This window comes from Tamandua tetradactyla, chromosome 11 (assembly GCF_023851605.1).
Source record: "Tamandua tetradactyla isolate mTamTet1 chromosome 11, mTamTet1.pri, whole genome shotgun sequence".
Taxonomy (NCBI): domain Eukaryota; kingdom Metazoa; phylum Chordata; class Mammalia; order Pilosa; family Myrmecophagidae; genus Tamandua; species Tamandua tetradactyla.
Window position 1 is genome coordinate 48039527 of NC_135337.1, and position 15970 is coordinate 48055496.

The window sequence follows — 15970 nt, forward strand, 5'->3', positions numbered from 1 at the left end:
AGTTCATGAGCTATCTCTTTTCATTTCAGAGGGAAATTCAACTAATCTAGATGAGTATGGGTTTTCTTAGTCTAATCCAGTGATTTCTGATAATTTGATAGTCCTATGACTGAGAAGTTAGGATTTAAGCATTACATAGATATTCCTATTTTTTCTTCTTGTATATTAGAGTAGATAGAGGGAAATATATGAAATTTCTGAACTGTAATCCAGCTGCCTTGATCTCTGATAATGATTGTATAGCCTTTATCTTGTGTCCTTGTGATAGTAAAAACCTTGTGACTGACCCTCACTTGCACTCATTCTATCTGGCTTCTTGACTTTGGAGTCCTGCGATCGCTAAAGACAGCCCACGATATTTATTAATGAAGGGACCTGAGTCAGCCTCCAACTAACCCACCCCAATTCCCAAGTTATCTTGATAACCAAAACTGGATCTAACTAAAATGGACCTGCCTGATATGCACAGTGGCTTAGATTTTAGATTTTAGTCTCTAAGTGATCTATACCTCATTATAATGCTACAAATCACACCCATCGTCATATTAAGGCTTCCATTTTCCTACATATGTTCTGTGACTAAGTATGTAATCAATCTGCACATGCTTAATAATTAGATCACCTCTAATTACATCTAATGGAACCACTGTGCTCAGAACACAAGCGCATCCTAAAACCTGCCCGTCTTTTTTTGGGGGGGTGCATGGTCTGGGAATCGAATCCGGGTCTCCCACATGTAAGGCGAGCATTCTACCACTGAACCACAGTGCACTCATTTGCCCATCTTTTTTTTTTTTTTTTTTTTTTTTAGCATGGGCAGGCACCAGGAACTGAACCCAGGTCTCCGGAATGGCAGGCAAGAACTCTGCCTGCTGAGCCACCGTACCCTGCCCTGCCTGTCTTTTGATACTATAAAACCAGCAGAATTACTGCAGTTAGGGGAGACAGATTTTTTTGGCCAATAGCAATTGACTCATTCTTTCTTGAGTCAATCCAGCAGACATCCAATGTCTCAGGAATTGGTCACTGAGCACACTGGACAGAGAACTCACAGCCTTTGTCTGCTGTCCAAGTTCTGCCTGCATGCTAGGGCTCACCTCCCCCCAGAGGGTCCTCCTCACTGATCCTCCAGCCCTGATTCTTCCTGGTTCTGTTGGTCCCTGAGGTGAGCCCCCATCCAGGTCCCATCCATCCCTGCTTTGGGAGCCTCCTGCTGGTTCTTCTGATGCATTCCTCTTTGCCATTTTTTGGCAAGCACTTAGGCTTTTCTTTCAGGCATCTTCTGCACATGCAGAACTTCTGCAGGCCTTAAGGAGCTCCAGGTAAACAGGGGCATTCTGTTCATGTGGCCCTTTCTCCTTGATCCCTCCCTCACTTCTGGGGGGTTCTTTGCTTTTGAAAGGGCAAGTGAAGACAAGGCCCACGGGACCTTTTTCTGCCAAGGTCCCTAAAAATCAAGTTGTACCATGGTTCAAAATGCACAGATTAGCACCAAATACTGTCAAAGTGCCTTCCAAAGCTTACTACTTAAATGGAGTTTACACTAGCACCAATGCAAAGGTAAACACAAGGCCATCTGTGCCCCTGGCATTCTGACAGCTCTGGCCACTGAGTGATGTCTTGATCATTATACCACTAGCATCAGACCTCACGTATAAAGTCAGACATGTTTTCCAAACTGAAGCACTTTTCCTAAGGCTTTGGATATGAATTAATGAGAATTCAGGTTAAACAACATTTTAGGTATAGGAAGGCAATAAAAAACGGAGAAGGGGGAAAAAAGTCAAAATAAATTGGACTGATAGCAGGAGAATGATCAAGAGATTAAAAAAAAGAAAGAAGCAAAATAATATAGGCAGTAAAGGCTGTGAAAAACTGTAGGAGGCTGTTAGTGGGACATAATGTGGCGCATTTAATATTTTCCAAATAATCTTCCATTTTCAGCAATGATTAAACCTCAGTTTTGCACATCAGTACAGGTTCATATATCTTGTGTGTGAATAACCAAAGTCCTCAGAAGCTTTTTCGATTGTTTTGATCAACTCCCACCCCGTGATGTCCCTTATCTGTGCTTTAGAAAGTATTTCTCTATAACCAGCTACAGAGCTGCTTTTTTACAAATACAGTCTTCAAAGGGTAAGCTAGGTTCATTTTTGCCACTTTTCCCTTTGGTCCAAATGGTGCACTTCCCTTGAAAATTTTTTCAATTCAGATGGTGGTCAGTGCTTATTCCACCACCACCCACCCCCGAACCCCTACCCCAGTTTATAACCATTACCTTGAATCATGAGCAAGAAACACCACCAACTTAAGGAGAAAGAATTGCTGTTGCTTGTTCTCAGTGACCAGGTAGCAGTTACATAGAGAAAGGAGCATCTGGTGAGACTCCTAATTAACCTGAAAACTCCTGTGAGAAACAGTCACACCAGCACCACCAGCCTGCAGGTTCCATCCCATGAATTCCACTTGCTATTTCAGTTGTTATGGAAACTGACCACATTGCTTCCTAAAGATTTCACCATTTCCACAAATATTTGTTTTTCAAGGCATCTATAAGATACCCAAATGGGTAGAGGAGCACAGGCCAGGAGGGCTGGCAATTCGTGAGGATTTCACAGGGAGCAAGAACTTAAACCTGATCTTGGGGCATGATTAGACAGTGGAGAAGACAGCTCAAGTGAAAGGCCTGGCAAAAGAGAGCCCCGTTCAAAAGATAATATTCAGGCATGGTTGGAGCTGAAGGGTCACCTGGGGGTACAGTGGGAAATGGGAAGGACAGATTGTACCTGACAGTAGAGTGCTCTGAAGGCCAATTTGAGGAGTTTGGACCTTTTTGTGGGGAAGAGAGAGTCACTGGACACTTTAAAACAGAGGAACAATGCTTTAGGAATATTAATTTTACTTTTAGGACTAACTGTGAGGTTATCAGCCTATCCTCTGACTAATATTACAGCTGCACTGTGGCTCTGGTAGATGCTAAGACAATAATTTGAAAGTGAAAAATTCAGCCATATTTTCATATAGACAAATTCATACTTGATCCATTGAAATCAACCAACTCTTGTTTATTTAAAACCCATCAAAGCAGCTATTGATGTGCCTGTGACAACCTGAGTATTTTTACAAGCTTCAAATTGACCTACAATAATGCAGTCCCAAATTTCCATTCTGCCATCTGTCAAGAAGGTACTTAGAACCAAGGTCTCAAGCAGAGTACAGTAAATACTCTAGAAGAAGAGCAGTTGATTTTCCTTGTATCACAGTGACTTTGTACCTTATGCCTAAACAGTACGCTGAATTTTTTTTTCCCCAAAGTACTGACTGATCACTAAGTTGAACTATAGGAGAGTTCGGTTAGAAATAAGGAAAACCTTTTGCCCAGACCACCAGTTCTTAGAGCATAATCTATGGAGCTCTCAAGCTTTGTCTGATGCCAAGGCTTTTTACACATTCTATATGACCTTCTGAAGGTCAGAGGACTTAATAATAGGTGAACTGATGTGGTCTCAATGGTTAGTTTTGCCTAGACAGAGAGAAGTGGCGTTTGAAAACACATTTCAAAATTCAACTGTGAATGGTAAACAATGGGGAATTCAGAAATAATATTACTCCTGTAGGCAGAAACAACAACTACAAAATATGCTGTACTATTTTTATGAGCTTTTTTTTGGCCATGAAAAAAAAGCCCCACAGATGTCTATGTGATAATAAATGCTCTTACTTTGAACTCCTAGACAAGAAGTTTAAATGGGTTACTCCTTTCTGGTATGGCCCTTAAAATAAAAGTTGGACAGAAAATACATTTCACTGTGTACAGTCTGAGGCCAAGAAAATTGATTATAACACATTTTATTACTGTATAGCAAAACTAAAGTATTTCACATTCTTTAGTACTACTTTTTCTATCCTGAAAAAAAATACAAGGCAAAAGCAACGTAAAACTGTATAAATGAAAGCTACAATCTAGAAGACTAGAGGATGTTAAACTAACCAAAAAAGGATTAAAACTTCAAAAGAGAGTGATGTCAATTGTTTTGTTTCCCCTCCAAGTTGTTATTATTAACAATTGTATTAGGAAATTTGAGGGTTGTTACTCACCAATCATGAAAATAATTTTATACTTCCTCAAGTCTTCCATAAAGCCTTTAAAATAAGAATAATTTAAATTACTGACAAGAAACACTGCATTGAAACCCTGGTTTTACTCATGTTATGTAAAAATCCAAATCTTGTAGTTTTATTTGGTAAGAAGTTTGAAGCTGGGTAAATGTGTTAATAGACCATAATTAATAAGTACCGATGACCATTTCAGCCTTACTCCCACCTTCAGTTAATCAATTTTACGTGGCAAAAAGGTAAAGTCATTAAATAATATAAATCACAAAGAAACCTAATTTTTAAAAGTATTCTTAAATTTTCGTAAGTGTTCCAGCTAATGTTTTATACATCTTTAAACATTTGCTACTCTCCCTTTTCAAAAGCAGAGAATATGAAAGAAAATTTTTTCAAATAGTTTCTGTTTATAGCAGATGATGCTATTTTCCATGGAAGACAATGCTATAAAATTTTCCTTTTAAAATAGATGTATTTAAGTAAAAACAGCAAGTCAACTTAAATAAAAATATTAAATAAGAAGTATATAATGTGGTGATGAGGGAAAATGAAGAAGGATGTGATTGTAGGCTGGAATTTTGGGAATCATGCTTTAAGGCAAAGAAATGATATATGTCAGGAATTATAGACAAAGTGCAAAACCTTCAGGAATTTGTGGAGCCTTAAAGGACTTCCAGTTGTGGTGTTGTGGGAAGCCCTGCTGGGTGGGCAGATGAGAGTTACATTTCTGGTCCTGATGCCAACTGGCTGGACTCAGACAACTGACTTCCTCCCCTTGAACTTCGGTTTCTCCATCTGTAAAATGAAGAGGCCGGACCCAATGATCTCTAATGTTTCTTTGGGTTCAGACAGCTGCAATCCTGGGGTTCTGGAAAATGAATGGGCAACGTGAAGGATTGGTCCCCCTTGTCCCCTGACCAAAATTCCCCTGGCCAAAATTATGATGCTATTATGGCTGCATGTTTTAGATAGCCTCCTGCAGTAACCCTCCTTCTGTGGGCCCGTGGGGTGGGCTGAAGGTCTCCTGAAGGGATGATTGCAGCCACAGATCTGAACCGGCATGTGCTCCATGTGTGAGCTCAGGGTCTCTGGACTCAGAAAATGCCAACAGTTTCCACTTGAGTCTGAAATCTGGGGATCCTCAAATTGGAAAAAAAAAAAGACTGAGTGTGAGGACCAAGGGACAGGAGAAACAACACTTTACCTAAGGCCATTTCAGAGTGGGGCAGAGACAAGCAATCACCCCTGCGTTAAGGCCACAGGGTTTTGTTTAAAATGATTGGACTTTGGGCGACAGTGGCTCAGCAGGCAGAGTTCTTGCCTGCCATGCGGAGACCCGGGTTCGAAAAAAAAAAAAGATTGGACTTTATACGTATTCAAGTCAGACCAGCTATAACAGGAGAGTTCATGTGCTGCCTTGCCAAGAGTTTTGGGGTGGATATTGTGGGTCAGTTCAGGATGCTGCTGAAGTCCGGAGTTGGAATCTGTGGGAACCATATAGGGAAGTGATTCTCCATCCTAGAGCGCCAGCCTGAGCAAATGAGGATGGTGAGGCGCTTAAGAAGCCCTTGTAGGATAGACTCTGTCCTCGGGCTGGCTAACTTCTGAGCTGCTTAGTGCAGCAGCCACGGAAGTGGGGCAGGCACACTGCACATGAACAAGAACTACGATGGCTTCCAGAAAGATTGCCTTGATGTGCCAGGCAAGGATTCTCAATGAGCAAAGTGGGCCGGTGTGGAGTGGGGTGAACTTGTGGTCTCGGGAATTTAACATCCCAAATCAAGTTTTTAAAGCACCACACTAGCCAAATAAAACACACCTGAGACTGGAGTTTTCCTTCAGCTCAACAGAAGTGAGGGCCCATAGAGTAACTGAAGATATTTGGAATGATTTATTATCCTCGTTAGCCTCTGTGCTAAGGGAAGATACTTTGCAAACCGCAACATTCATTGAATAGATATAAATATAGGTGCATGAAATTGAAAAATGAAGACTCAAGAGTTCAAAATATTTGGTGTTTCCTGCTGGAACCTTGGGCCCCTGGGGTGTGTCTTCCTGATGCTGGGCTGCTGAGGTTCTTTGGGCTCCACCCTATGCATGGGGAACCTCGGGATGAGGGAGGGAAAGTGCTTATTTACCATCTTGGTGATAAATTGCAATTTTTACAGACAAAAATGAACTAATTGGACTGTGACTTACACATTAAATTTTATAATGAAGGTAACTACTTTTGAAAGTTAGATCATTAGTCTGATTTTTATAAAAATTTATATATTCAATGGTACATTTTTGCAGGAATCCATTAGGAGAGTGAAAGAGAACTAGAGAGAGCGAGAGAGAGAGACAGAAAGAGATAGAGAGAAAAGAGCGAGCGAGCCCGCACACCTGGGTGAATGGGGTGTGAGGTGGAAGGAGAGAGGAGACAAAGTGCTAGAAGCAGAGGTAAGAGCCAAGTTTTGAATTTTGTGTCTTTGAAACCTTTTGCTCTTCAAATTGAAGGATGCATTTTTTAGTTATTTTTAATCAAACAGATGCTCTATTCTCTTTAAGGAATAGACTATCATTATTAGAAAAATCCTGTTATCTGGAGGTTTCTGTTAAATTCAGACAACTGCTGCATTTGACGGGGTGACCCAATTGTGATGTCATGCTGTCAAGTCTGTGATTTTATCTTTCTGAAGCTGAGCAATATTTAATCTACCTGCAATGTAGGAAAGTAGCTGTGCTTATTATTATTATTTTTATTTTTGCATGGGCAGGCTCCGGGAATCGAACCTGGGTCTCCGGTGTTATTATTGTTTTTTTGATATGATTGTATCCTATTCCATTAAAAAAATAGTTATTTTAAAATAAATGATGGTATATTCATACACTATAATCTTTACAAATTAACATTAAGAAGAGTTTTTTATGATATGGGAACATGCTTATATTATGAAATGTACAAAAAACTTAGAGATACTATTTGTATATACATACTGATGCTCACCCATGTAGGAATAGATCCAGAGACAATACATTAGAATGAAATATACCAGACTGTTAACCACGATTATAACCACTATAGCTCATAAAGTTATAGACGGTTTTAATTTCTATTTTCTACATTTCCCTTCAATTTTTTTCCATAATGAATACGTTAATTTTTACAAACAGGAAAAAAGAAACTCAGAGCATCAGCCGTCCCTTATACAGATGGGACAGAGTTAATTATTTGTGCTTGGTTAACTGACAGCTATGCTATGGCTCACGTTTATGTGACTTTCCCCATGAATCGTTATGATGTCATTGGTGACTGATTTCCACATATTGCTATTGCCACCGTCCTCAAATGGCACTTTGTCCGTCACCTCCTGCTCATGGCTCAGTGCAGGATTAGAGCCCGGATTCTTTAAACAGCAAAATCATTTACTTGTATGTGCTCACAGTCAATGCAATAACCATATCTCCATGGACCATGTAATAACACTTACTACCGAGTGGAAATGTTAGCTGGTACTTTTACCTTTGGCGATCATGAGTGTTAAATTTTTGGTACTCCCCGATTCAGTTGGTTTTATCTATTTTCAGCTATGTATAGCTAATCATAGTTAGATTTCTTTGAGTTTTTGTGAGGCTTTTAATATGATAAAAATTGCAAAGCAGTGTAATTCTGGTGTTTCTTAGGTTGTGGTCCAATGGTATATGGCTTCTGCAGGACAGCAATTACTTTGCAGGAAAAAGATTCTGTACACCTATACATTTGAAGAATGGTGAATTAAGGTTAAGCAGCTGTGTTTACTGAGCATTTCTTGGAGCCCTGCTATGCTACTATTTATGTAAATTTTTCAAAGGGGATAATGTATTAGGCATTTCCCAACATTTGACTGGAACATCCCATTTTCATTGAACCTCTGGGGGGTAATGTTTTTTGGGCACAGTTAGGAAATACATCTCTGGGTAAGGCAGTCCATGGATTCTTTATATGGACTGAGAGGTGAGAGACCCGGAGTTCTCTCCTTAATTATATTCCCTGACTAAGGGGAAAGAACTATTGGTGTTTAATGATCTCTTAGAAGGCATTTAATAAGAAAGACATGCTCAAAAAAAGCTACAAAAATGAAAACTTTGGTTTGAAATGATAAAGGAAACTCACCTCCCATGGTGTCTTCTCCAAATACATTGAACTGGTCATCACCCTGTTTTTTTAAAAAAAGTTACAATATTAAGATGATAACACTAATAAATATTGTGCTAAACTCTTTGCTGACATGAACATTTTTAACCTTCCAAACAACCCAGTGGGGGTAAGTGTTCCTATTGTCCACATTTTCAGAAGGAAGCTGAGAATTAGAGAAGTTGTCCGAGGTCACCAGAAGTGAGGGACAGAACCCGGATTTAAACCTGGGCTCTGTACTCCAGAGGCTATGTTCTCCTTGATCATTTCAGTATCTCGCCTCATTTTCTTGGAACATAAGCTATCTGTGGACAGAAAAGTTGTCTTCAAGAAGCCAAAACCCTCAGTTATTTGAAGCTCATGAATAGCTGTAGTCACAGCTGTTTTACTATTAATGCCACCATGTAAAGCTGGGGCTGGAAAACTCTTTCTTTCCATAAAGGACCAAACAGTAAATATTTTCAGTTTTGTGACCCACGTGGTCTCTGTTGCAACTATTTGATTCTGCCATTTATAGCACAAAAGTAGCCGTGGACAATATGTAAATAAGCGGGAGTGGCTGTGTTCCAGTAAACTGTCTTATACAAAAACAGACAGTACCAAATTCTGCCTGCTGGCCGTAGTTTGCCAATCCTTGAACTGAAGTAGGAAATATAGAAAGTTGTGAATGGCCAGCTTTGATTGACGCTTGACTTTTAGACTTTTAAATTTTCTTTTCAATAGGTAATACATGCAAATGTGAGAATTCTCATTCTTACTTATGTCTCCATCCATCCCATTTCCCCATTTCCTCACTTTCTTTAGTTAATCACTTACAGAAGTTTTTCATGTATACTTCCAGATACACACAAACAACTACTTCCAAATATTTATGGATACACCTGAATAAAGAATTATTTCCATTTGTTTACACAGAAAGTAGCGTACTTATACATGATATGTGTTTATAATAGACACCCTATTCTTTAGTACTGTTCTTACTTACTTTTTCATTTCTCAATATATCCTGGAGAGCTTTCCATAGAATGCTCTTGGCTGTTCGGTATTTTACTGTATGGATAATGCCATGTTTTTTTTTTGTTAGTTTATTTGTTAAATTAGTTTTTTTTTTTATTATGGACCATTGAGTTGTCGTTGCCAATTTCAAAAAAGTGGCACAATGATAAACTTGAATTAATATCATTTTATGCATATATAATTGTACAATAAATTCCCAGAGGGAAAACTGTGAGATCAAAGAGTAAATGTATTTGTAATTTTGATAGATTTCTGCCAAACTGCTTTCCCTGGAGGCTGTACCTCTGTGGCTCATGCTTTACGGAGCCTCTTGCCTCTAATTCACTTTGCTGCAGGAGTCAGTTAAGTGAGGTTGCCTATTTGCATTAAAGCTCCCTTGAGGTACACTGCCAAGAAAGCACTTTGAAAACAGAACCTTACCGCTCTTTCTAGAACATACATCTTTGGGGCAAATTTACTGCTTGTTTTCATAGAGTTACCTGTTTATCTGGAGCTCTTCGAGGTGAGAGAAGATAGAATGGTCATTGAGGGGACACATTCCCATTAATTAACTCCTTTCCATGAATAGCAAAACAGCAGTTATTCCTCAGTGAGCCGCCCGCCCAGCTTCCTTTGTTAAAATCATCGCATTTCAGAGCTGGGATACAGGGACTGTCTAATCCAGCCGTGTCCTTCATTTTACAGATAAGGAAAGTGACACTGAGAGATCATGCAAGGGGCCCATGATCACGTCATCACGTCCTTAATGAGGTCAGGGCTGGGGCAAAAGCCACATCTCTACCCACAGAGGAGGCTCTTATGGAATTAGTTCCATCAGTTCAGGCCAATGGTGGTGGATGTACCTGGCACGTGCACCGTCCCCTAGCTGCTGCTAAGGGCTCACAGAAGTCTAGCCCCTGCCTCAAGCTGAGGGCAACTTTGTGGTGCAAGTAGTGCCCCAGAGCCCCCTGTGGAATCGTGCTGAAGCTAGAATCCAGCTGAGACCACATCCTTGCTTAGTTCTTAAACCTATGGTCTCTTTCCTGAGCGCCTTCCCTCAAACAAGCACTTTCAGGAGAATCCCCACCTTGAGCTCTGCTTCTAGGGAAGCTGACCTAAGACAGGAACCTATTTGGAGCTATTAATGTGTTCGCCTAAGATTCAGCAAGATAGCAATGGGCTAAATAGTGTTTGCTGAAAACTGACTATTTAATTTTTTATTGCTTAATTGTTTAATCTTTTATTGCTTGTCAAACAGCTATTGAATATATCCAGGTAATTTTAAAAGGGAACCACCGAGTCTTCTCCCTCAATTTTTCATATTATTGTTGGATCATCAGACTTAAACCCTCCTTCAAGGAGAAACTGTATCAGATCTTTCTTGCACTTGTCTATCATGTTTCAGGAGTTTGAGCAATGGTTATTTTGAATTCATAAAACAGTACATCATGTTGCAAAAGGGCCTAGCTAACCTGTATTTGGCTTCTTGAGTCTGTCCATAGCTCTTATTCACGGCCTTCTATTCTGTTTGCTCAAATGTCTTGAATGAGCCCAGCTTTATTTTCATTAGTACATTGATAGTAAGCAGGTGTCTGGGACAGACACGTAGCCATCATGAGCTCTTGGCCAGGAATGCGGTGCTGGCATTCACTGACACGAGAGTTCAGGTGAGCAGAATGTTTGATTGGAGGGTGTTATTTTCCAGTGACATGCAATAAATCTCATGGTTTCAATGCAAATCTTCTGCAAATAAAATTAAATCTGGCATCTTAAACACACACGCACAAACAAATAAGTAGGGGCCCTTCTGGTTTTGGCAAAAAAGATGCTACATAGCCCATGGAGGCCACATTAGGTGTGTTTGGCATTTTTATCCAAAAGTGAAAGACGCTAATTTCAGAATGCCAATTAGTTAAGGAGCAAAAGAAACAGAACTTTGCAGAAGTATTTTATTTAAGAGAGTCCAATATATCTGCTTTTTTCTTTAATGGATTATTCTTTAGGTATTGTATCTAAAACTTATTACTTATTTGAGAAAATGTTTATGCCCAGTTGCATTGCAGCATCATTTTCAGTGAGGAAAGCAACCCATTCACCAAAGAGACCACTCTGAATGCTTTTGGGTGTCAGCCTTTTACTGTGCTGCTACTTTATCCAGTTCACCCTTTATTACCTGTAAACCTGAATTATGGAGTTAGGCTTTGTGGGTACAATGACATAAAGATGACTTTGCACAGTATGAAACTAAGTTTTGGGGACATGAAGTGGGACACCAAATCCAAAGAACAAACTGACAGAGATGGTACAAATATAGACACAGATTTCATGTAAATGACATTTATGTCTCACAAGCATGGAGTCAAGACAGGATCTGCAATGAGGCAATTAACATTGGTGAAGGTGGAAAAAGTGGCAGCAAAAGAACTAACCCAACAACAAATTCAGGTTGTTGCATCTCTCTGATGCTATGTGTGGGATAAGAGGCCGATAAATTGATGGGGCACAACCCAGAATCCTATTGCAGGGATGCATTCAGAGGCTCGAGGGAGGATTAGTGGTTTTACGGGGAGACTCCAAATTTGGATCACAGACTTTGAGTTCTATCCCTCATTCTTCAGTCAACCCAGAACCATAGTGAGAGCAAAAGAAACCCATATTCAACCTCATTTCCCAGAATGGATGTGTAGGCAAGAAACTGCTTTTGCAAGTCTGGATTCTGATAATTTTTGTAGAAAGAGCAGCTAGTTGTTGTACATACTTGCTTTCCTTTATAATCAGAGCTCCCATCAACGGTGTCTTAAGATTTAGATGTCCTGTCACTCCCAATTCTTTGAATTATTGAATTTTAGGCAGGGGAAGATCAAAGCAGAACAGCTTAGCATCCTGGGTAGGCTCACAAATCATACTGAATTGTGTTCTTCAACTGGCTTTGATTCCATGTAGCATTCTCACAAGCTACATCATAAGAAGAAGCTGACATTTAAAATACTTTACAGCTCTGAAAGCCTTTTCACAGACATGATCTCATTTGGTCCTCATTGCAACCCAGGGATGAGGAATGGCATAGCTGAGGTTCCAAAGTGACACTGGATTTAAAGTGACTGAGCTGCCAGTGTTATCAAGAGATGGTGCTGAGGACTGAAGCCAGCTTTTCTGGTACTAACCCTTGTCCCTCAACAGTGCCATCTTACTATTTTTAACAGAGGTAATGATTGCACATTTAGATACTTCTCCTGTTCCTCCTTAATGAGACATTTTGGATTTTTAAAAATCCTTTTGGGGATCACAAAATCAAAACTCACCTGGGTAGGAGAAAGGAGTAGTAGGTCATTTCAGGATGTCTTCCTAGTTCAGATTAACCAGTGTGTGTGTTTTGTGGTATAAAAGTGTGCATACCTTCAGATGGGATTATGACAAAGAGGTTTTACTTGACGTTTTAGTTTCCTCGACTGATCAGGCAAATACCATGCGATGGGTTGGCTTAAACAATGGGAATTTATTGGCTTATGGTTTTAAGGCTAGGCGAAGTCCACATCTAGGCTTCATCAAAGTGACACTTTCTTCTTGAAGATTGGCACTCTGCAGCTAGCAGCTGCAGCCGGTGATCCTTGGACCTGGGTCCTCTGTCACATGGCAGTGCACATGGGGGGGGCAGATGTCCTGGGCTCTCTCTTCTCTTCCAGGTTCTGTTGATTTCAGCTTCTTGCTTCCCTTGGTTTTCTCCCTCTGTCTGAATTTCACTCCACTTAGGAAAGACTCCAGTAACAGGATTAAGACCCATTCTAATTGGGCCACACCTTTGTCAAGAGATGGGAGGTTTTTCAGTGATTATTTTCTCCATTAGTCTCCCTGCCCCTTTTCGCTTCTATTCTCTTTCTGGGACACCCACAACATGTATATTCATGTGCTTCATGTTTTCATTCAATATCCTGAGACCTTGCTCATATTTTTCCATTCTTTTCCCTATGTGTTCTTTTGTGTGAAGGATTTCAGATATCTGTCCTACAATTCATTAATCCTTTTTTTTTCTGTCTCTTCCAATCTGCTATTGTAGGTCTCCATTGTTTTTTCACCTCTTTTATTGTGCCTTTCATTCCCATAAATTTCGCCATTTGTTTTTTCAAACTTCCATTTTCCTCTTTAGGTTTGCCCAATGTCTTCTCTGTATCCTTCATCTCTTTTCCATTATCTTCCCTCCATTCATTGATTTGATTTTTGATGTGATTTTGCCTGTCTAAACATCCTTAATTAGTTGTTTTAACTCCAGTATTTCATTTGAAATGTTAGTTTCTTCCTTTGACTGGGCCATATCCTCGATTTTCCTAGAAGGACTGATTGATTAGCTTATCCGGGAGGTCATTTTCACTCTTTTACCTAGGGTGTTCTTGTTGCTTGGTTTTGTTCTCTACCTTTTCTTTGGCATTCAGTTCAACTTATTCTGGAACTCTAATGTAGGTTCTGTTTAACTGATCAGAATTTTTCAGCTCTTGTTTTTCTGGTTCTTGCCCTGCCCATATGGAACCTTTTTTTGAGGAGAGTATCCTCAGATTTGATCAACCCCCAGATTTTCCTGGAGTAGACAAGCCCATGTCTCAGTAGAAGAGTATAACCAGTATCAAGCTTCCCTGAGGGTGAGACTCAGCAGGCTGTCACACTTTTCTATGACACCTCTAGACTTTGCTTTTCCTATCTTGCCCAGCAGGTAACATTTGTCAGCCCACAGCTTCCCACCAGCGGTAAAGTGATGCAGTGTCTTTAATTCTCAGCAGCCTCTTCCTGCCTGGGGTGTGGTTGAGACAGAGGCTGATGTAGAAAGCTGGCTTAGGTTTCTTCTGTTTTCCAGTCCCTGGGGCCTGAATTTCCTGAAGGAGGGCTGCTATTTGAACTGGGACCTACTCCCCTTTTCTTGGGAAAGATATACTCTTTAGGGAATTATCCCCATTCACCTGATTAGTTATTTTGTCTCTCAGACATGCCTTAATTTTGTCCTTTCCTGGGGCAGTGCTGAAGCCTGAGAATGCTGGCAGTTCTATCTAATGAGCTGTTAAAAAGTAAAAAAAAAAAAGAAAGAAAGAAAGAAAAGGGAGAGATTGAGAAAGAGAAAAGGCCTTTTCACGGCCAGACCTCAGCAACCTGGGTTTGCTGATCAGAGCTGGAGTTGGTACATGGTTATATGTGTCTTCAGGCTCTACGTGCCCTCTTTTCTTGGGGCCTGATGCTTTTCCAGTATTTTGTGCTATCCAACTAAAAAAGCCTTTGTTGTTGGCGCTGTTGTTTTTCCTGTCAGACCTCCCCATTCTCTGCCGTGGCAAAAACACCAAGTTTCTTCAGTGCTTACTTTAGGTTTATTGGGGCCTGTTTTCTGCAGTCCAAATTTGTTAATTCCACAATTGGAGCTTGGTTGAGCTAACTTCCTTGCCCCTAGTAAGGTCTGTTTCTTTTCCGCTCAGGGAACCAGCCCACCATGCCCTTGGGGGAGACGTTCCAGCCTCTGAGGCTTGGGAGACTTACAGTTCTGTGTGGGATCTCAGCCATTCCACTTGCTCCAGACTGATGTATGATGTGTGCCCGGTCACTGATGTCCACCCAACAGTTGTTCCACACAGTTCCTGGTTATTTATTAGTTGTCCTGGAGGAGGAACTAAATTCCACACCTCTCTACGCAGCCATCTGGCCCAGCCCTCAATTTTTACCTTTTCATCCCCTGTGCTACTTTGAAAGGATCTATGCACCCTAGAAAAGCCATGTTTTAATCTTAATCCCATTTTGTAAAGGCAGCCGTTTCTTCTAATCCTTATTCAGTACTGTATGTTTGAAACTGTAATTAGATCATCTCCCTGGAGATGTGACTCAATCAAGAGTGGTTGTTAAGCTGGATTAGGTGGAGACATCTAATCTCCACCTATTTGGGTGGGTCTTGATTAGTTTACTGGAATACTATAAAAGAGGAAACATTTTGGAGAAAACAGGAGATTCTGAGAGAGCAGAACAATGTAGCCACAAGAAGTAGAGAGTCCACCAGCCAGCGACCTTTGGAGATGAAGAAGAAAAATGCCTCCTGGGGCGCTTCATGAAACAGGAAGCCGGGAGAAGAAGCTAGCAGGCGATGCCGTGTTCACCATGTGTCTTTCCAGATGAGCAAGAAACTGTGACTGTGTTTGCCATGTGCCTTTTCACTTGAGAGAGAAACCCTGAACAGCATTGGCCTCCTTGAATCAAGGTATCTTTCCCTGGATGCCTTAGATTGGACAATTCTATAGACTTCTTTAATTGGGACATTTTCTCGGCCTTAGAACTGTAAACTTGCAATGTATTAAATTTCCCTTTTAAAAGCCATTCCGTTTCTGGTATATTGCATTCTGACAGCTAGCAAACTAGAACATCCCCCTAATGACTAACACAGAGCTGTGCTAACTAAACATTTGTAAACGGTGACTACAATAAGAAGACAATTGTTTTCAAAATACAATGGGAATAAACATTTAGAAGATACCCATGGGCAGTGTCTCCATAAGGAAGAAGGCAGAAATAATAGAAGGAAGAAAGGGCTTCCTTTCTTCTAAGTCCCATAGTTGTCCAACCCTGGAAGAGTTGATTTCCTACCACTAGAAATATCAAAACAGAGGTGGAATAATTACCTGCTAGTGCAGATATTCTTAGCCCTTTAGGAGTTTAGAATAGATTCCCTCCGATGAGGCTTCCAGA

At 40.4% G+C, this 15970-nt stretch overlaps 1 protein-coding gene across 1 annotated transcript in view; it reads right to left on the reverse strand.

Annotated features, from left to right (window-relative positions):
* The window catches only part of AK5 (adenylate kinase 5), a 303940-nt gene that overhangs the window by 86772 nt on the left and 201198 nt on the right, over positions 1–15970 (reverse strand). The window contains exons 9-10 of the mRNA XM_077120572.1: positions 8249–8291; positions 4099–4143 (exon numbers count right to left, since the gene is read on the reverse strand). Coding sequence (XP_076976687.1) covers positions 4099–4143; positions 8249–8291 — 88 coding nt within the window. The remainder of the gene's footprint in view (positions 1–4098; positions 4144–8248; positions 8292–15970) is intronic.